This window comes from Pleurodeles waltl, chromosome 9 (genome assembly GCF_031143425.1).
Source record: "Pleurodeles waltl isolate 20211129_DDA chromosome 9, aPleWal1.hap1.20221129, whole genome shotgun sequence".
Taxonomy (NCBI): Eukaryota; Metazoa; Chordata; class Amphibia; order Caudata; family Salamandridae; genus Pleurodeles; species Pleurodeles waltl.
The window spans coordinates 1,180,728,348-1,180,743,816 of NC_090448.1; the positions used below are offsets into that span (position 1 = coordinate 1,180,728,348).

Below are 15,469 nucleotides of genomic sequence, written 5' to 3' on the forward strand. Positions count from 1 at the left end.
ATGGGAGAGTACCTGCACTTCTCAGGAGCAGCAGGACATTGAATGGGAGAGCACCTGCACTTCTCAGGAGCAGCAGGACATGGAATGGGAGAGTACCTGCACTTCTCAGGAGCAGCAGGACATGGAATGGGAGAGTACCTGCACTTCTCAGGAGCAGCAGGACATGGAATGGGAGAGCACCTGCACTTCTCAGGAGCAGCAGGACATTGAATGGGAGAGCACCTGCACTTCTCAGGAGCAGCAGGACATGGAATGGGAGAGCACCTGCACTTCTCAGGAGCAGCAGGACATTGAATGGGAGAGTACCTGCACTTCTCAGGAGCAGCAGGACATTGAATGGGAGAGCACCTGCACTTCTCAGGAGCAGCAGGACATGGAATGGGAGAGTACCTGCACTTGTGCATTTCCAGTAAAGCGCTGCCTGCAGGGACCACCGCCCCTCACTCACCAGGCCGCTCCGCGCCCTCCAGCCGCCTCCTCAGGCTCTGCTTCCAGTCCATGCCGCTCCCAGCTCCGGGCAGGGCCCCTGGCTCTAGGGCCCCCTGCTCCGTTGCTAGGCACCCAGCCACTTCCGGTTCCATAACTGCCACTGTGGACGCGGGGCTCCCCGGGACGCGTCCGGACTCGCCCATTCCAAGATGGCGTCTCCTCCACACGATGACAGGAGTTCCGGCTTAAAGATTAAAGAAGGACGAGGCTTTGCAGGATTTGTGGTCGCCATCTTGGACTGGGATCCAGCTGCCCCAGGATGCAAAGGCTTTCATTAACCCGTTGGCGCATAGCTCCCACACCTGTTCATTTTTTGTAAGAATTGCATTACCTTAAACGTTCCACCGAAAGCTGCCTCTTTCTGAGACTGAGTAAAGTACAAGATAGAGGTGGCTGTGAAGTACATGTGCAGCTACTTCCGGCTGGAACAGCGTGGAGCGGAAGTCACTCCAAGGAGCGCGTGATGCTTTCTTCCGGTTGATACAGTGGAAGTCTTTGGAGGAAGCCTGTAGTTACTAACGGATAAAGAGTGGCCAACTCATACCAAAGGGAGCTGGACAAAGGCACTGGGCCTTCGCACGTGGTCAGCCTCAAACCCGTGCTGCTTCCTGCACAGCCACACTCTGTCCAGAGCACTAGCAGAGCCCTGAGTGCTCTCACTCTCCCAGTGACCTTTGACCTCTGGGCCTGGCCTATCACCCATCTTTGCCCTGTGACTTTTAGTCTATCCCCCCATGAACCACTTCCCATACCCTGCCTGTGACCTGTGACACTGCTTCTGACCTGCCTGTGCTCCATGCCCTGCAGTGTACCCCAGCCTTCCATGGAACCCACCCCACCAGCCTGCCTCTGACACCCCTGCACACTCAGTCTGGCGTCTGATTCATGAGCAAAGCCCTGCATGTGCCTGGCCACATTGCTCGTGACCCATGTCAGACCTTTATCCATCTGTGACATCTTAGCCAAATCCTTCTATATGTCCTCTTTTTGAGTCCTCACCTTGGAAACTGTCCAGAAAACAGGACACATAAACTGTTTATCAATTATAACCTCTATGGTGTGACTCATGGCTTATGTCCTGCCGATTAACTTTGGTCATCTATGTTTTAAAAGCGTGGGCCTGTGGTCAGTTCTTTAAACTGCCATGGCTTGTGTCCTAAAGCTCTGGTCCGAGACCCCTTATCTGCTCCATGCCTTTACCAGAGGATTCTTACTCTACTCTGGAGGTCACAGAAGGACTTTGGCTTGTCTTGGACGTTCGAATAGATCACGACTTTCTAAGCTTGCATGTGCCTCCTTTACAACATCTTCCAAGTTTCCATCAGGAATTGATGAGAGAAAAAGTAGTCTGGTAGATGGAACCGCAAAAAAGTTATCAAGATCTGGTAATTCGTCCACTCCAACCTTTTCTGTCTTCTCAGCTGGAGCTGCCAAGAGAAGGGCAGAGCAGCAGGACATGAGAGAGAAGGTCAGTGCCTGTGACCCACGCCTCTCCAGCCTGAAGGGTATTGTTGTGCCCGCCCAGCCTTTACAAGTAGATGAGTGGAAGAAACTCAGAAGCGAGTTCTACAAGCCAAGCGTCTTTGATGAAAGGATGATGGACCAAATGATTGCAACGAACAGCGACATAAATTTGGCCAAATCCCTTCTATCTTTCACTGCCAAGGAAAGCGGCAGCATTGGATACAAGCTACTCCTCAAGTATCTGACACTTTGCGTCCATCAGAAGCAGACCAAAGAAATCTACGAAGTGTATGACATAATGAAAGCGCGCTTCAAATCGTTTGAGACAGGGGCATATAGCCTTTTTATAAAAGGATTCAGCCAATCAGACCGCTGGCGTGAAAGTCTCTTGCTCCTGGAGGTTCTGAAGAAAACCATGACACCATCCAGGAGAAACTATGGAGACTGTATTCAGGGGGCTCTCCAACACCAAGAGGGTGACCTTGCATGGGCATTATACTCTGAAATGCTGAAGGCTGACCTAAAGCCCCATCATGAAACCCTGCAGGACTTTTTTGATGCTGGCCGGACTCTGGGCGATAGGCGTTTCAATAGCGAACTCTTGAAAATGCTGGAATTCCTTCAGGACCATCAGGTCTATCCTGGGGAATCCTTAGTGCAGAGCATAAAGTCGTGGTTTGAGAGGTAATTCTACCATTTTGTGAGAAGTTATTTGTTACTCGTATGAAGGCCTTGGTGGAGTAAGGATCTAAGGTGTGCATTTTTATGAAAATGATCCTTTCCCTGTAACATTAGGGTCATAAAAATATATGTAGCAGACCTTCACCCACAATACTTGTATCCTTTCCCTTTGATGGATTCCTTTTCTGAACCCAACACTTAAATGGCCTGAAATCACTCTGGCTTTGAAAATTGTGTATTTACATTTTTTCCTTTTAAAATGTAAAGGCTGGAAATATAATGTCAGGCAATAGTTTAACCTAACATGATTTTTACAAGAGCTGTGAAGTAATGCAGCCTTCATAGTCTTCCACCTGCCCTACACTGAGCTTAGAAGCTTTATTAAACTCTGCTTAGTTGGGTTGGTCTGTGTTTGTCTTTAAGGAGAGTCAGTTAGGATAACACTTTATTGTGCTATCTCACAATTTGACAGAGAGAGGCAGTGATTTATGGATTATGGGCGAGATAGGTTTTAGATTCGTTAAAACCCTTTCAGTCAGTAAATTATTATAATGAAAAACAGTATGTTAGTAAAAAAAAGAAATATTAATTGCTAAAGAACAATTTTAAAAGAGACTCACAATTAAGTTACACTGTCAAAGATATTGTGTTAAGAGTAGAGTCTCGTAAAGAGTTGTTGTGTTAGAATCTCTATTAGTATGAGTATCTTAAACATGGGGCACAATTTATAGAAAACCTAGCTAGTATCTAATAATAATTGTGCAAAGGGCAGTAACTCCTGAAAGTGCTTCTTTCATCTCCAGTCTTTTACGGAGAAGGCGCCAACAGATATATAGTCTATACTTGTTCCAGGTGGGCCTTTTTCATGGCACATGAACATCAGTACGCAATTTATGATGTCATCGGTTCAAACTGGATTGTCAAAGGAGTTGTATTTTATTGCAGAATTTATAAAGTGCTTCATACTTCTGATGAGGCCATGAAGCACCTTGATTGTGACTTGTTAATAGGCCAGCTCTTTTAATGAGCATGGTTGATGGATTGTAGGTTTGTTGTGTGGCATGTGAAAGGAAATTGGACGAACTGTATGAGGTTCAGAGATGTTCGAGACATGCCATGGTGAGCTCGCAGCTGTGCTTAACACTGATCTGAGAAATGTATGAGCATAGCGAGTTTATGCGGGCTGACACATACCAGTTTTTCCCTCCCCTCCTAGATGTAGTCTATCCCAAGAACCACACACTTGGCTATAACCAGATTTTATAATCTCTTAAAAAATCGAGATTGTTGTCAACTATTCTTAATCTCACATGACTCTAGTTTCAGAACTGGCCATCTTGACTGGTTATGAGCTTCCAGTAGTTTTAACTTTTATGAAACAAGAAAATTGGTTGCATTGTCCCCGTGGTCAGCTTGTCCCGTGCTCCACTTGGTCAATTTGTCCCTTGCTCCTTTTTGTCATATTATCTAGTCCCTCTCTTGACTAGCTTGCCCTGTGTTCTCCACATCTGCAGCCTTTCTGTTAATCACGATGACCGATTCTCCACTTGGTAAGCTTGCCTCCTGCTCCTGTTGGTGGATTTGCCATATATTCCTTGTGTTCCGCTTATCCTGTATGCCTTCTCCTGGTCAGTTTGTTTCGTTCTTCATTTGGTCAGTATGTTCTCTGCGCTTATTGGTCCCTTTGTTGCCAGCTTCTTTTGGTCAGTTTGTCCTGTGCTCGTTTTGGTCATCTTGTTCTCCCGGTCTTGGTCAACTCTTCTGATGATCCTAGTTAGTTTGGCCAGTGCTGTTTTCGATCTGAGCTGTGTGTCCTGGTCCTGCCTTTGTTAATTAGAATGTGTGTGACTGATGTGCCAGTTCATTAAACAAGTATTCCTAATTTAGGCTGTGCTTTCAGTGTTTACATTTCAGCGGTAGTTTATGAATGTTTTCCAAATCTTTACAATTAGTGCTTATCAGTGTTTATTCAGCTGCTTATCACCCTCCCCCCAAAATAGACAACAACTGTATTCTTACGGTATTTACAAAACATATTGATTATTTTTTTGCAGTGGTTGTTATAAAGCTCATATTTAGAATCAATGCTGGGTATGTAGTCTTCCTATGTGCAGTGTGTCCAATGGAATTCTGTTAGACTGTTTTAAACTTAGAAACTCAGTTATTTTCACTCTCATACATATCTCATTACTGTCTCTCGCATCTTATTACCTCTCCCTCTGTCAAGACTCTGTTGTACAGGACTACTCCTGGTATCCGCTGCTTAGAGTGTAAAATAAAAGGATATAGGGTGTCAGGTTTTTCCTAACAAACAACATTTAAATGACTAAGTCAACTGTGCAAACATTTCAAAATATATTTCAGTAGTTGTGAAAGCCGTTTTTTTATATTTCTGTGTGATGAAAAACAATTTCAATAGGATGAAAACAAATCAGAATACTTTACATGTTGATGTGCCAAGGATATGTTTTCCGAAACCCAATTTTCACAGATTGTTAATACACTATACAGTTTTATCAGTAAAGCTGCAAGTTAGTGGAGAGGTTTTTGGACATTTCTTGGAAAGTTACTGTGTGTAGATGACAGTATGTGACCACATCAGGGTTTAGTAATATATTTATTTGAGTGTTTAAGCAAACTAAAGAAGTCCTAGTTTATGTGGGTTAGATCTCATGTGTATGTGGGCTAGATTCTTGTGATGCATGCAACAAACATTAGTCTACTTAAACAAAAGAGTTTTTTTTGTACTGCAGAAATGCTGAGCTCACATATGTGAAGGTGCAATCATATATGAGAATTAAGAAAAAGTCGACTCTGTAAACTATTTGCCTAGGATCACACAATTTGAGACCCGTTTACGGGTCAAGTACATTACAGTTAGGTCGAGTAGGTTATTAACATTTTTATGATTTTTCGAGCCCTGCCATAATGCTTTGCAGGGCATTCTTTTACAAAACATTTTGCTCAGAACTGTGGTGGTCCTAGGACAATGGGACCACCTTCAAAATGTTCACCACAGCCTGCTCTTTCTGTCTAGATCATTTCTTGGTCCCCACACTAGGTTAGTGGGGATCCCATAATAGTAGCCCCTCTCCCCATTCAGTGTATTCTTAACCTCTCTCAAGGCTGGAACTTTTGTTTTACAGTTGAGACTAGTTTGTGTTTTAAGGATTTTGTTTGTAATATCATTGCAGTAGGCCTGCTAGCCCTGAAAATGTGTAATGCACTGTGCCCTCTAGAGGCTAAATGTATGGTTACGCTGCAATACTTTCTCATTTTGTTTCCCTACTATATAGTAACATGACTGTGTTTCTTACAAATGCTATTTTCATTATGGTGTCCTCTAGGGGCTGTTCCGAGCATTGCAGTCTAATGCCAAACGTTTATTTCTGATAAAGGTTTTTATTGGGTTTATATGATAATTGTATAGGTTTTATTAAACTCTACTGATTGCAATTATCAACGTGATTCAGGCCAATTTAACATCCTTATTACACTATGATTGTTTGAACACTCTTGATATGTCTGGGTGGCCCTTCCAGTTTATTTCTCCTCTGTGGCTGTCTTGTGACTTTTTGGGGGAATTGTTTTAGCCAGCCAGCTAATCTGATGATGGGGTGATGAAAGTGGTATTCTATTGAAATTGGCATGGCAGATTTAAATTTGGAGGCTAAATGGCAACATTTTAATTTTTGGCTGCAGATAGAGGAAGAAGGTAAATGGAAGTGCTTTAGTTATATGCACAGCCACTGGAATTATGTGGTAGAAAAGACCAAATTATGAGGTGGGGTTGACCAATTTATGTGGCAAGGAAAGTCCAGTTTTGAATTAGCAACATCAATAGCTCTAACTCAAGCAAATGCGAGACCCATTGCTTTGCAAATGCTTGTTTAGACATGTTACACCGCAGCGCGGGCTGTGTCATAGCAGTTTTTTCCTTTACTTTAAGCCATGTTGCACAATAACCTGCCCTGATTTGCAAAATGTCCCCAAAAACTTTGACAAAGCCAATATATTTTACATGGGTGAAACCTATTGGCTTGGCCAGTGCTTGTTTTCCTTCCCACCCTGTTCCTCATCATTGTCAGCTTTTTGTCCCAGACAAGGGCATCAACCAAAGAAGTAGACAGAACTAAATTACATCCCACTTAGGTCTTTTCCTATTGTGCAGCCTCTATCAGAAAAATTCCATTTACCATGCTATCCTCCTTTTATCTACCCATCCATTCTTTTAGTCTTTCATCAACCTATTCATCCTTTCACCATTCCATGCAACTATAATTTTACCATTCTATCTAGCCATCCATCTTATCACTCATCGCCAATTTATTCATCCTTTCACTTATTGATCTGTTGAACGACTCATCGTTTAATTCTGTTATCCTTTCTTTCATTGATCCTTTCAACCCACACACCCTTCCCTGCATCTGCCCTTTAACTGATTCCTACAAATATCCATCTATACGCTCTTTAGACCATTCATCCATCTTTTTACCCATTTATCTATCTGTTGACCCATCGAGTATCCCGACTGTCTCCCTGTCTTTTCTTTCCTGTTTCTTTCTGGACTTTTAACATTCTATAATTTCATTAATTCACCCGTTTTTTCACCTTTCCATACATCCATTGATTTTCATTGTGGTGTCCTCTAGGGGCTGTTCTGAGCATTACAGTCTAATGCCAAAAGTTGATTTCTGATAAAGGTTTTTATTGCGTTTACATGATAATTGTATATGTTTTATTAATCTCTCCTTTTTGCAATTATGACCATGATTCAGGACAACTTAACATCCTTATTACTCTATGACTGGTTGAACACTCGAGATATAAGACCTTTCTAGTTTATTTCTCTTGTTTCTCCTCCATGGCTGCCTTCTGTGTCTTTTTTAGGGAATTGTGTTAGCCAGAAGCTCTGATGGTGAGGTGCTGAAAGTGGTATTCTATTGGAATTAGCATGGCAGATTTAAATTAGAATGCTAAATGGCAACGTTTTCATGTTTTGTTGATGATCTAGGAAAAAGGTAAATGGAAGTGCTTTAGTTATATGAAGGCCCACTGTAATTATATGGCAGGAAAAGTCAAAATTATGAGGCAGGGTGACCAACGTACGTGGCAAGAAAAGTCCAGTTATGAATTTACAATGCCGATAGTTCTAACTCCAGCAAATGCGAGACCTATTGCATTGCAAATGTTTGTTTAATTTCTCTATTCTGTTTATTCTTTTGTTACATGGTTGACACTTGTGTGCCATTTTGTACCTCCACCCTCAATGCTTCTTTTTCCTATAAAGGTATTTTCCTTATGGCTTTACTTCCCTACTTGTCTAGTTTTTACATTTTTTTGTTTTAGAAGTATCACTGCTGAAGTGTTGAAGTCTATAATTATCAATCAATGAAAAGTTTTGAAGCACAATGCTCACCCATAGGGTCTCAAGGCGCTGAGGATTGTGTCCTCGGAGATCAGTTGAAGAGCCAGGTTTTGAGGTTCTTCCTGAACCGAGGCAGTGATGGCGACAATCTGAGAAGAAGGGGTAAGGTGTTACAACCTTTGGCTGCCAGGTATGTGAAAGATCTTCCTCCAGCCGAGGACTTCTTCATGCGGGGTACGTTGGCGAGTGACAGCTGAGAAAGAACAAAGAGGTCTGGAAGGGGAGTACCAGGTGACGCAGTGATTGAGGTAGCTGGGTCCGCTTTTGTGGAGGGCTCTGTAGGTGTACATGAGGAGTTTGAAATTGATCCTCTTCTCATCGGTGAGCCAGTGGAGGTTTTTCACGTGTCCTGTGATGTGCTCTCGACGGGGAATGTTTAGAACAAGTTTGGTGGTGGTGTTCTGAATTTGTTGCAGCTTGCTCATGTTTTTCTTGGCGGTTCCGGCATAGAGGGCATTGCCGTAGTCAAGTCTGCTCGTGATTAGTGAGTGTGTCACGGTTTTTTGGCAGTCTGTTGGTATCCATCCGAAGTTCTTTCATAGGATTCGGAGGGTGTGGAAGCAGGTGGCGGCGACGGAATCGACCTGTATGCTCATGGTGAGTGTTGAGTCAAGGATGACGCCCAGGTTACATGCGTGGTCTGTGAAGGGCCTGCCAAGTGTTGAGGGCCACCAGGAGTGGACACAGGCTGAGGAGGAAGGTGCCATGATGAGGATCTCGTTTTTGTCGGAGTTCAGCTCAAGGCAGCTCTCCCTCATCCAGATGGCGACTGCTTCCATCCCGTCCCTGAAATTCTTCTTAGCTATTGAGGAACTCTCGGTCAGGGAGATGATCAGTTGGGTGTCATCTGCCTAGGAGACAATGTTCATGCTGTAGTTCCTGACGATAGAGCGAGCAGGGTCATGTAGATGTCATACAGCGTGGGGCTCAGCGATGATCCTTGGGGTACTCCACAGCTGATGTCTGTAGGTTCTGACAGGTGTGGCGGGAGTCTGACTTTGTGTTCTGCCTGTCAGGAGGAGTGTATCCATCGAAAGGCCTTGCTGCATATGCCTGCTGCGTGAAGTCTAGCGCATAGGGTGCAGTGGGATACTGTATCGAATGCGGCTGATAGATCAAGTAGGATGAGGGCTGCTGTATGTTCATGGTCAAGGAGGGAGTGGATGTTGTCTGTGGCGGCGAGCAGGGCGGTTTCGGTGCTATGGTTAGCTCTGAATCCTGATTGGGAGACATCCAGGATGTTGTCCTCGATGTGTTGGCAGAGCCGAGTGTTGATTGCTTTCTCTGCATCCTTAGCTGGGAAGGGCAGCAGCGAGATGGGGCGGTAGTTCTTTAGATCCGTTGGGTCGGCTGTGGGTTTCTTCAGGAGTGGTCGGATCTCGGTTCGCTTCCAGTCTTCTGGGTAGAGTTGCTGACTCTAGGCAGCAGTTGCTGGTCTGGCAGAGTTCTGGAGCGATTGAGGCCCTGGTCTTGTTGAAGATGTAATGGGGGCAGGGATCGGTAGGGGCTCTGGAGTGGATGCTGCTCATGACTGAGAGAGTCTCGTCCAGGGGGAGAGGGGTCCAGGAGTGCAGGAGTCTTGGGGACTCGGAGGGTCCAGGCAGATTTGTCTTTGGTGAGTTCAGCGCATCTTGGGGTTTGAAGCTGTCGTAGATGTCTTTGATCTTCTGATGAAAGAAGGTGGTAAGTCTGTCACAGAGATCCTGAGATGGGCGGGATGTTGGTGGTCTCAGCTTGTGGTTTGGCAAATTCTTTGATGATGTAAAGAGTTCTTTAGTGTTGTGGGTGGTGGTGTTGATGCAGTCCTGCAGGGCAGTTTTCCTTGTGGACCTTTTGAGGTCATGGTGTGATCTAGTGGCGGATTTGAACATTGCAAGGTCTTCCAGGGATTTGCTGCTCCTACACTTCTTCTCCAACCACCTACATGAGCCCTTTGATTCCTGGAGTGCGGGGGTGAACCAGCTGGCTTTCTTGAAGGAATGTTTCCCTGTGGTCATCTGGAGGTAGGGTGTTGACGCAGTTGGTAATCCATTTGTGGAGGTTGCATGCTGAGTTGTTGGCATCTGTCGTGTCAGGGGTGGTGAGTTGCTGAGGGTGTTGATGTTTTGCTCCTCTGAGGTCTGGTTCCATTTTCTGTAGGAGAGGCACATTGTGTGAGTGTGCACTGTGGGTGTGGAGATTGAGAAGTGGATGCAGTGGCAGTCGATCCAGTGTAGCGGGGTCAGTCTGCTATGATGACGTTACTGCTGGCGGAAAAACTGGGGTAGAGGGTGTGTCCAGCGGTGTGCCTTGGTGAGGTGACCAGTTGATTGAGCCTGATTGTGTCCAAGTTCTCGAGTGGTGATGAGGTGTTGTGGTTGCTGATGTCGATTAAATGGATGGTGAGGTTACAGAGGAGAATGTAGTTGCTGGAGGTGAGTGCGTGGGGGTCAGTGATGTCGATGATGGCGTCACTGAACGCTGGGCATGGTCCTGGTGGTCTATAGATGAGGGTGCCGCAGGTGGTGGTCTTCGTGGGTGGTGTGCACTTGGAAGTGAAGGTGCTCCATGAGGGGGTGAATTCCTGTGTTTTGATTGTCAGCCAGATGGTGGTCTTGTGGGCAAAGGCTATGCTGCCTCCTAGTCTGGATGGTCGCTCTTTGCGCAGCAGCTTGTAGTCTCTGGGGATTGCGATGTCTGGGCCGGATGACTTGTTAATCCATGTCTCGGTGAGGAAAGCGATGTCCCGGTGGGTGGTGTCTATCAGGTCCCAAATCTCCACGGCGTGTTTGTGCAGGGAGCAGACGTTGAGGAGGATGCACTTGAGGTGGTCTGGAGGCGATTTTGGCGCTGTGAGGTCTGGCGTTTGGCGTGTGGAGAGAGTGAGGTGGTAGTGGCGGTAGGAGAAAGGTCCGTAAGTGTCCTTGGGGGAAGCAGGGTGGCAGGTTCTCAGGCGTCCAGGGTTCAGTGCGTGGAGGGTTCCGGGCATGGTACTGGTGGGTGGTGCGAGATCCAGTGTCTGTGGCGCTGGGTGCGGGCCAGGCACAGACTGGCTTGCCTTAGGCGCGCAGTGCAGCTGCACATCGGCCACTGTTCAGAAGAGAGGGAATTGGTCAGCTAGGAGGCGGAGGCGGGAAGTGCTACGAGGGCAGGAAGTGGGGTGCGGGGGCAGCAGTGTCAGGGAGGGAATCGCGGGGGAGTGAAACATTTGAATTAACGATTTCACTGGAAGTTATTCTCAAGTCATCTGCTTCTTTGTTAGAAATTCAACAGCTAATATTGTGACACGCGAGGACCTGTGGTGCCCCACGTGCGGACCGCGGTCAGATCGGCGTCCGTGTCCTGGACAGTGGGTCACGTTTTGAGCCGCATTTCGGGCCGCTGCCTATTTTTCAGTCCACAGCGCGAACGGTATATCTTTCTTTGGGTGCTGCTTTGCGCTGCGGCGGCCTTTTGCCCTAATAATCTCTCTTACCTATTTTTTCTGTCTTTTTTTCTTGTTTTCTCTTTCTTTGTGGTTTCCCTCTTAGCGACCTTTTCTTTTTCGCAGGAGTCAGTGTTTCCTTCCCTGCATGCTTTTCTTCCTCTTTTACACCATGGCTATTTTTCCATTCACTCTAAATGTGGCTTTTCCCAATTCAAGATGATGTCTTTGGAACGTACAATATATAAGCTCAGTTGGTCTTCTGTTCTGTTCCTTTGTTGCAAACACTTCCGTTCTGGTGGTGCTGCTCGCTCCTGTATCCAGTGATTTTTTTGGACTTCTCCTGTTTTTCTTGTCTGCAGTTTTTGCTGTTTCCAGTTATTATTACACTTACCTCTTTTTTTTTTTAGGAGTTCCTTGCTTCTGAGCTTTTTCCCAGGATTGGGTTTTTTCCTCTGGGACTCCTTCTGGAGGTTACGGTCTGCCTGGTTTTACTCTATCAGCAGCACCGTGGCTACTGGAAAGGGTCGCCCTTACCTTGGTCAGTCCAAAACCAGCAAGAGACCAGGTGGTGCCTCGAGATTGACAGATAACCGTGGTAAGAAGCATTCAGATTGTGACAAATATATAGTTCTGGAAATCGATTGAAACAACTGTGCACAAGTCTGTACCCAACACTGTGCCATTGACTGTGTCCAGCACTGTTCCAAAGACAGTACTACCCACACTGTACCACTTACTGAATGAAGCAGTGTACTAAGCACTGTACTACACACGCTGTACTGCCTATTCTACAGAACCCTGCAGTACACATGTGTACCACTCGCTCATCAAGCAGTATACCACATGCGCTGTAACAAACACTGTATCTATCACACACTGTGTCACACACAGAAAACTAAACATTCTTCCACACATACTGCACCAAGCACTGTGCCGAATACTGTACCACACATGCTCTGCCTTTCAATGTAGAATACACAGTGCTACGCGCTTCACTCTGTACCACGCTTGCTGTACCTTTCTTTATACAACACACACTGCTTGCTACGCACTACACCACTCTGTACCACACACGCTGTGCTGCCTATTCTACCGAGCACAGTACTACACACTGGCTCACGCACTCTATCAAGCACTGTACCACATGTGCCATAACACACACAGTATCATACACTTTCTCACAAACAAAACTAAACATTCCACCACACATACAGCACCAAACACGGCTCAAACACTGTACCACACTCTGTACAACACACTGTGCCACATGCTTCACCACTCTGTACCACGCATGCTGTACCTTTCTTTATACAACACACACTGTGCTTGCTACGCACTACACCACTCTGTACCACACACACTGTGCTGCCTATTCTACCGAGCACAGTACTACACAGTGGTTCACACACTCTATCAAGCACTGTACCACATGTGCCATAACAAACACATTATCATATACTTTCTCACAAACAAAACTAAACATTCCACCACACATAGAGCACCAAACACGGCTCAAACACTGTACCACACTCTGTACAACACTGTGCCACATGCTTCACCACTCTGTACCACACATGCTGTATCACTCATTCTACTAAATACTGTACAGCACACACTGTACCACTCACTGAATCTTAATAAGGATAACCCCAGAACTCCAGCTCTTTATACCCTTCCAAAGATTAACAAGGACAATCAGTTGCCTCCCGGTAGGCCAATGTTATCAGGATGTTGGTCTATCCTTGAACCTCTAGGTGAATACATAAATTGTTTCATTGAAGGGTATGTTCCGCAACAGGAGACCTATGCGAGAGACATATATGGTGAAGTTGATTGAAGGGATTCCCTTTGATGATAAGACTGACTGGTTAGTTACTTTAGACATCGCTTCCTTGTATATTAACATCACGTAGGAGGACAACATTATTATCATTAAAAATCTTCAGAATTATCGCCCACAACCAGGACACGTGCCTACAGTCCTCATCGTTTCCTCACTACGCATTGCGTTGCAGAGGACCTGTCTCAAGTACAACAGTCATATTTCCAGGAGTGTTCTGGCACATCAATGGGAGCTATTTTTGCCCCAAATCTAGCAAATATCTATGTTGACGACTTTGAACACTGACACGTTTTGTCCCCTACCAGTAGGTATTGGGAAAACATCAAATGTTGGAAACAGTACATTGATGATATTTTCTTAATTTGGTTAGGCAAGAATTACAGGACTTTGTTGATTATTTACATCAGGCTCAAGATCATCTTCGGTTTTCTTTTTCCATCAGTCATTCCAGAATTGCTTTTTTTAGACCTTATGATTGTATATAGGAAAGGTAGATTATATACAACTTTGTATTGAAAACCTACAGATAGAAACACTTTACTTTAATATAAAAGCTATCACCCAAGGGTTCTTAGGGATAGTTTACCATTTGGTCAATTTCTATGTTTACTCAGGAATTGCTTGCTGATAGAAGACTATTTTGAAGAGGCATCCATTTTGCAGGACAGGCTTCTCTCCCAGGGTTATCCTAAAAAAATAGAAAAACTGCAATGAACTGGGCATGGTATTGCCCTATAGATGAATTGCTACAAACAGAAATGAAAAAAACATTGGTGAGGCTGATATGCGTGACTATATTCTGTCCTAAAAAGAATATTCGGAAATGAGTTCATAGAAACTGGCACATTATGCAGAGTGTTGGTGATTCAGGGGTACCCCCTATGTTTGCTTTTAAAAAAGGCAAACGTATTGGGGACAGTCTTGTCCATTCTACAAATATAAGTATGCCCCTCAGGAAATTAGTTGCTACTTTAGATACAACTTGTGATGTTGCACCACTTGTAGGTCACTATCGGTGTGGGAAATGTGCCGTCTGTTCCTTTACTTTTAACACAAAGACATTCAAACATGCTTCACTGAAAGTTTATTTTTTTTTATTTTTATTATAATCCAAGAAACGTGGTATATGGTATATGGTGTCCTTGTTCATTAGTTTATATAGGGCCAACCAGCCACACATGGATTTGCCAACATCGAAGCCGAATTAAATGTTCTGTGCGCACCGCACCTTTGGTACCACAATTCCAGGAAAAGAATCATTCAGCAGAAGAATTGAAGTGGCAAGTAATCAGCAGTGTGACAATTCCAGTGGGAGGTGGAGATCTTATTGCCATCCTTAAGAAAAGTGAAGTAAAGAGGACGGAACGCTGCAATGCCATTAACCATGGACTCAGTACAACAGAAGAGTTGCATAGCTATATAGCGGAGCTTGGGAACTCAGTGAGCCAGTGACCTTTATGTTGTTTCTGTCACCAGGATTTTCTTAAGACATGATCATTATGGATGAGAACATTGAAGTATGGTGTGATTAAATCTATGGGTATATGGTTGTTTTTGATTTTGCCCCCTTTCATCCTGAGATGATAAGATACTTTTTTGTAATACGTGGGCGAGATCCCTTATTAACTTTCTATAAATGTTGTAGTAATTTAGATATTTTCATTGAACTATATATATTTGTTGGAAATGTGGATATTGATTACCTTTTCACATCTTTTGAGTATATACCTTCACATCCCATAGCGGTTTTTCTTTACGGGCCATTGGTGCTCTGGTGTCATCGATAATTGAAGTTCTTTATCTTTTTATGTGAACAATAGGTGGGTGTTTTCTGGATTTAGATTTAAGGCAGGGGCCGGTAATTGAAGTACTTTATTGCTCTATGTAAATAGGGATATATTAGATATGTCCGCCAGTAGTCTGTATTTCATCTCCCTTAGCACGCGCTGTAGATGTTCTTTCTGCCCCATGATTGTGCCGGATCTGACAATAGCGGTCTAATCCTCGCTTGCGACACCTCATCCTCACTGGGTACTTTAGGATAATGGTTCCCAACCTTTTGACTTCTGTGGACCCCCACTTTATCCTTACTGGAACCCAGGGACCCCTGCTGAATCATTATTGGATTCTGGGGACCCCTCCACTGAGTGATTACTGA

General features: G+C 44.7%; 2 protein-coding genes across 3 annotated transcripts in view; one reads left to right on the plus strand and one right to left on the minus strand.

The window, feature by feature from the left end:
• Window positions 1-688, minus strand: part of PPP2R3C (protein phosphatase 2 regulatory subunit B''gamma) — an 89,415-nt gene extending 88,727 nt beyond the window's left edge. Inside the window, exon 1 of one of the 2 annotated variants that reach the window (XM_069209117.1) lies at window positions 449-688. In XM_069209117.1, the coding sequence (XP_069065218.1) occupies window positions 449-632 (184 nt within the window). In that variant the 5' untranslated portion in view covers window positions 633-688. The other variant, XM_069209118.1, reaches the window with a different exon arrangement.
• A 48-nt stretch (window positions 689-736) lies between these two features.
• The window catches only part of PRORP (protein only RNase P catalytic subunit), a 164,841-nt gene continuing 150,108 nt past the window's right edge, over window positions 737-15,469 (plus strand). The window contains exon 1 of the mRNA XM_069209115.1: window positions 737-2,637. Within this exon, the coding sequence (XP_069065216.1) occupies window positions 1,634-2,637 (1,004 nt within the window). The 5' untranslated portion in view covers window positions 737-1,633. The remainder of the gene's footprint in view (window positions 2,638-15,469) is intronic.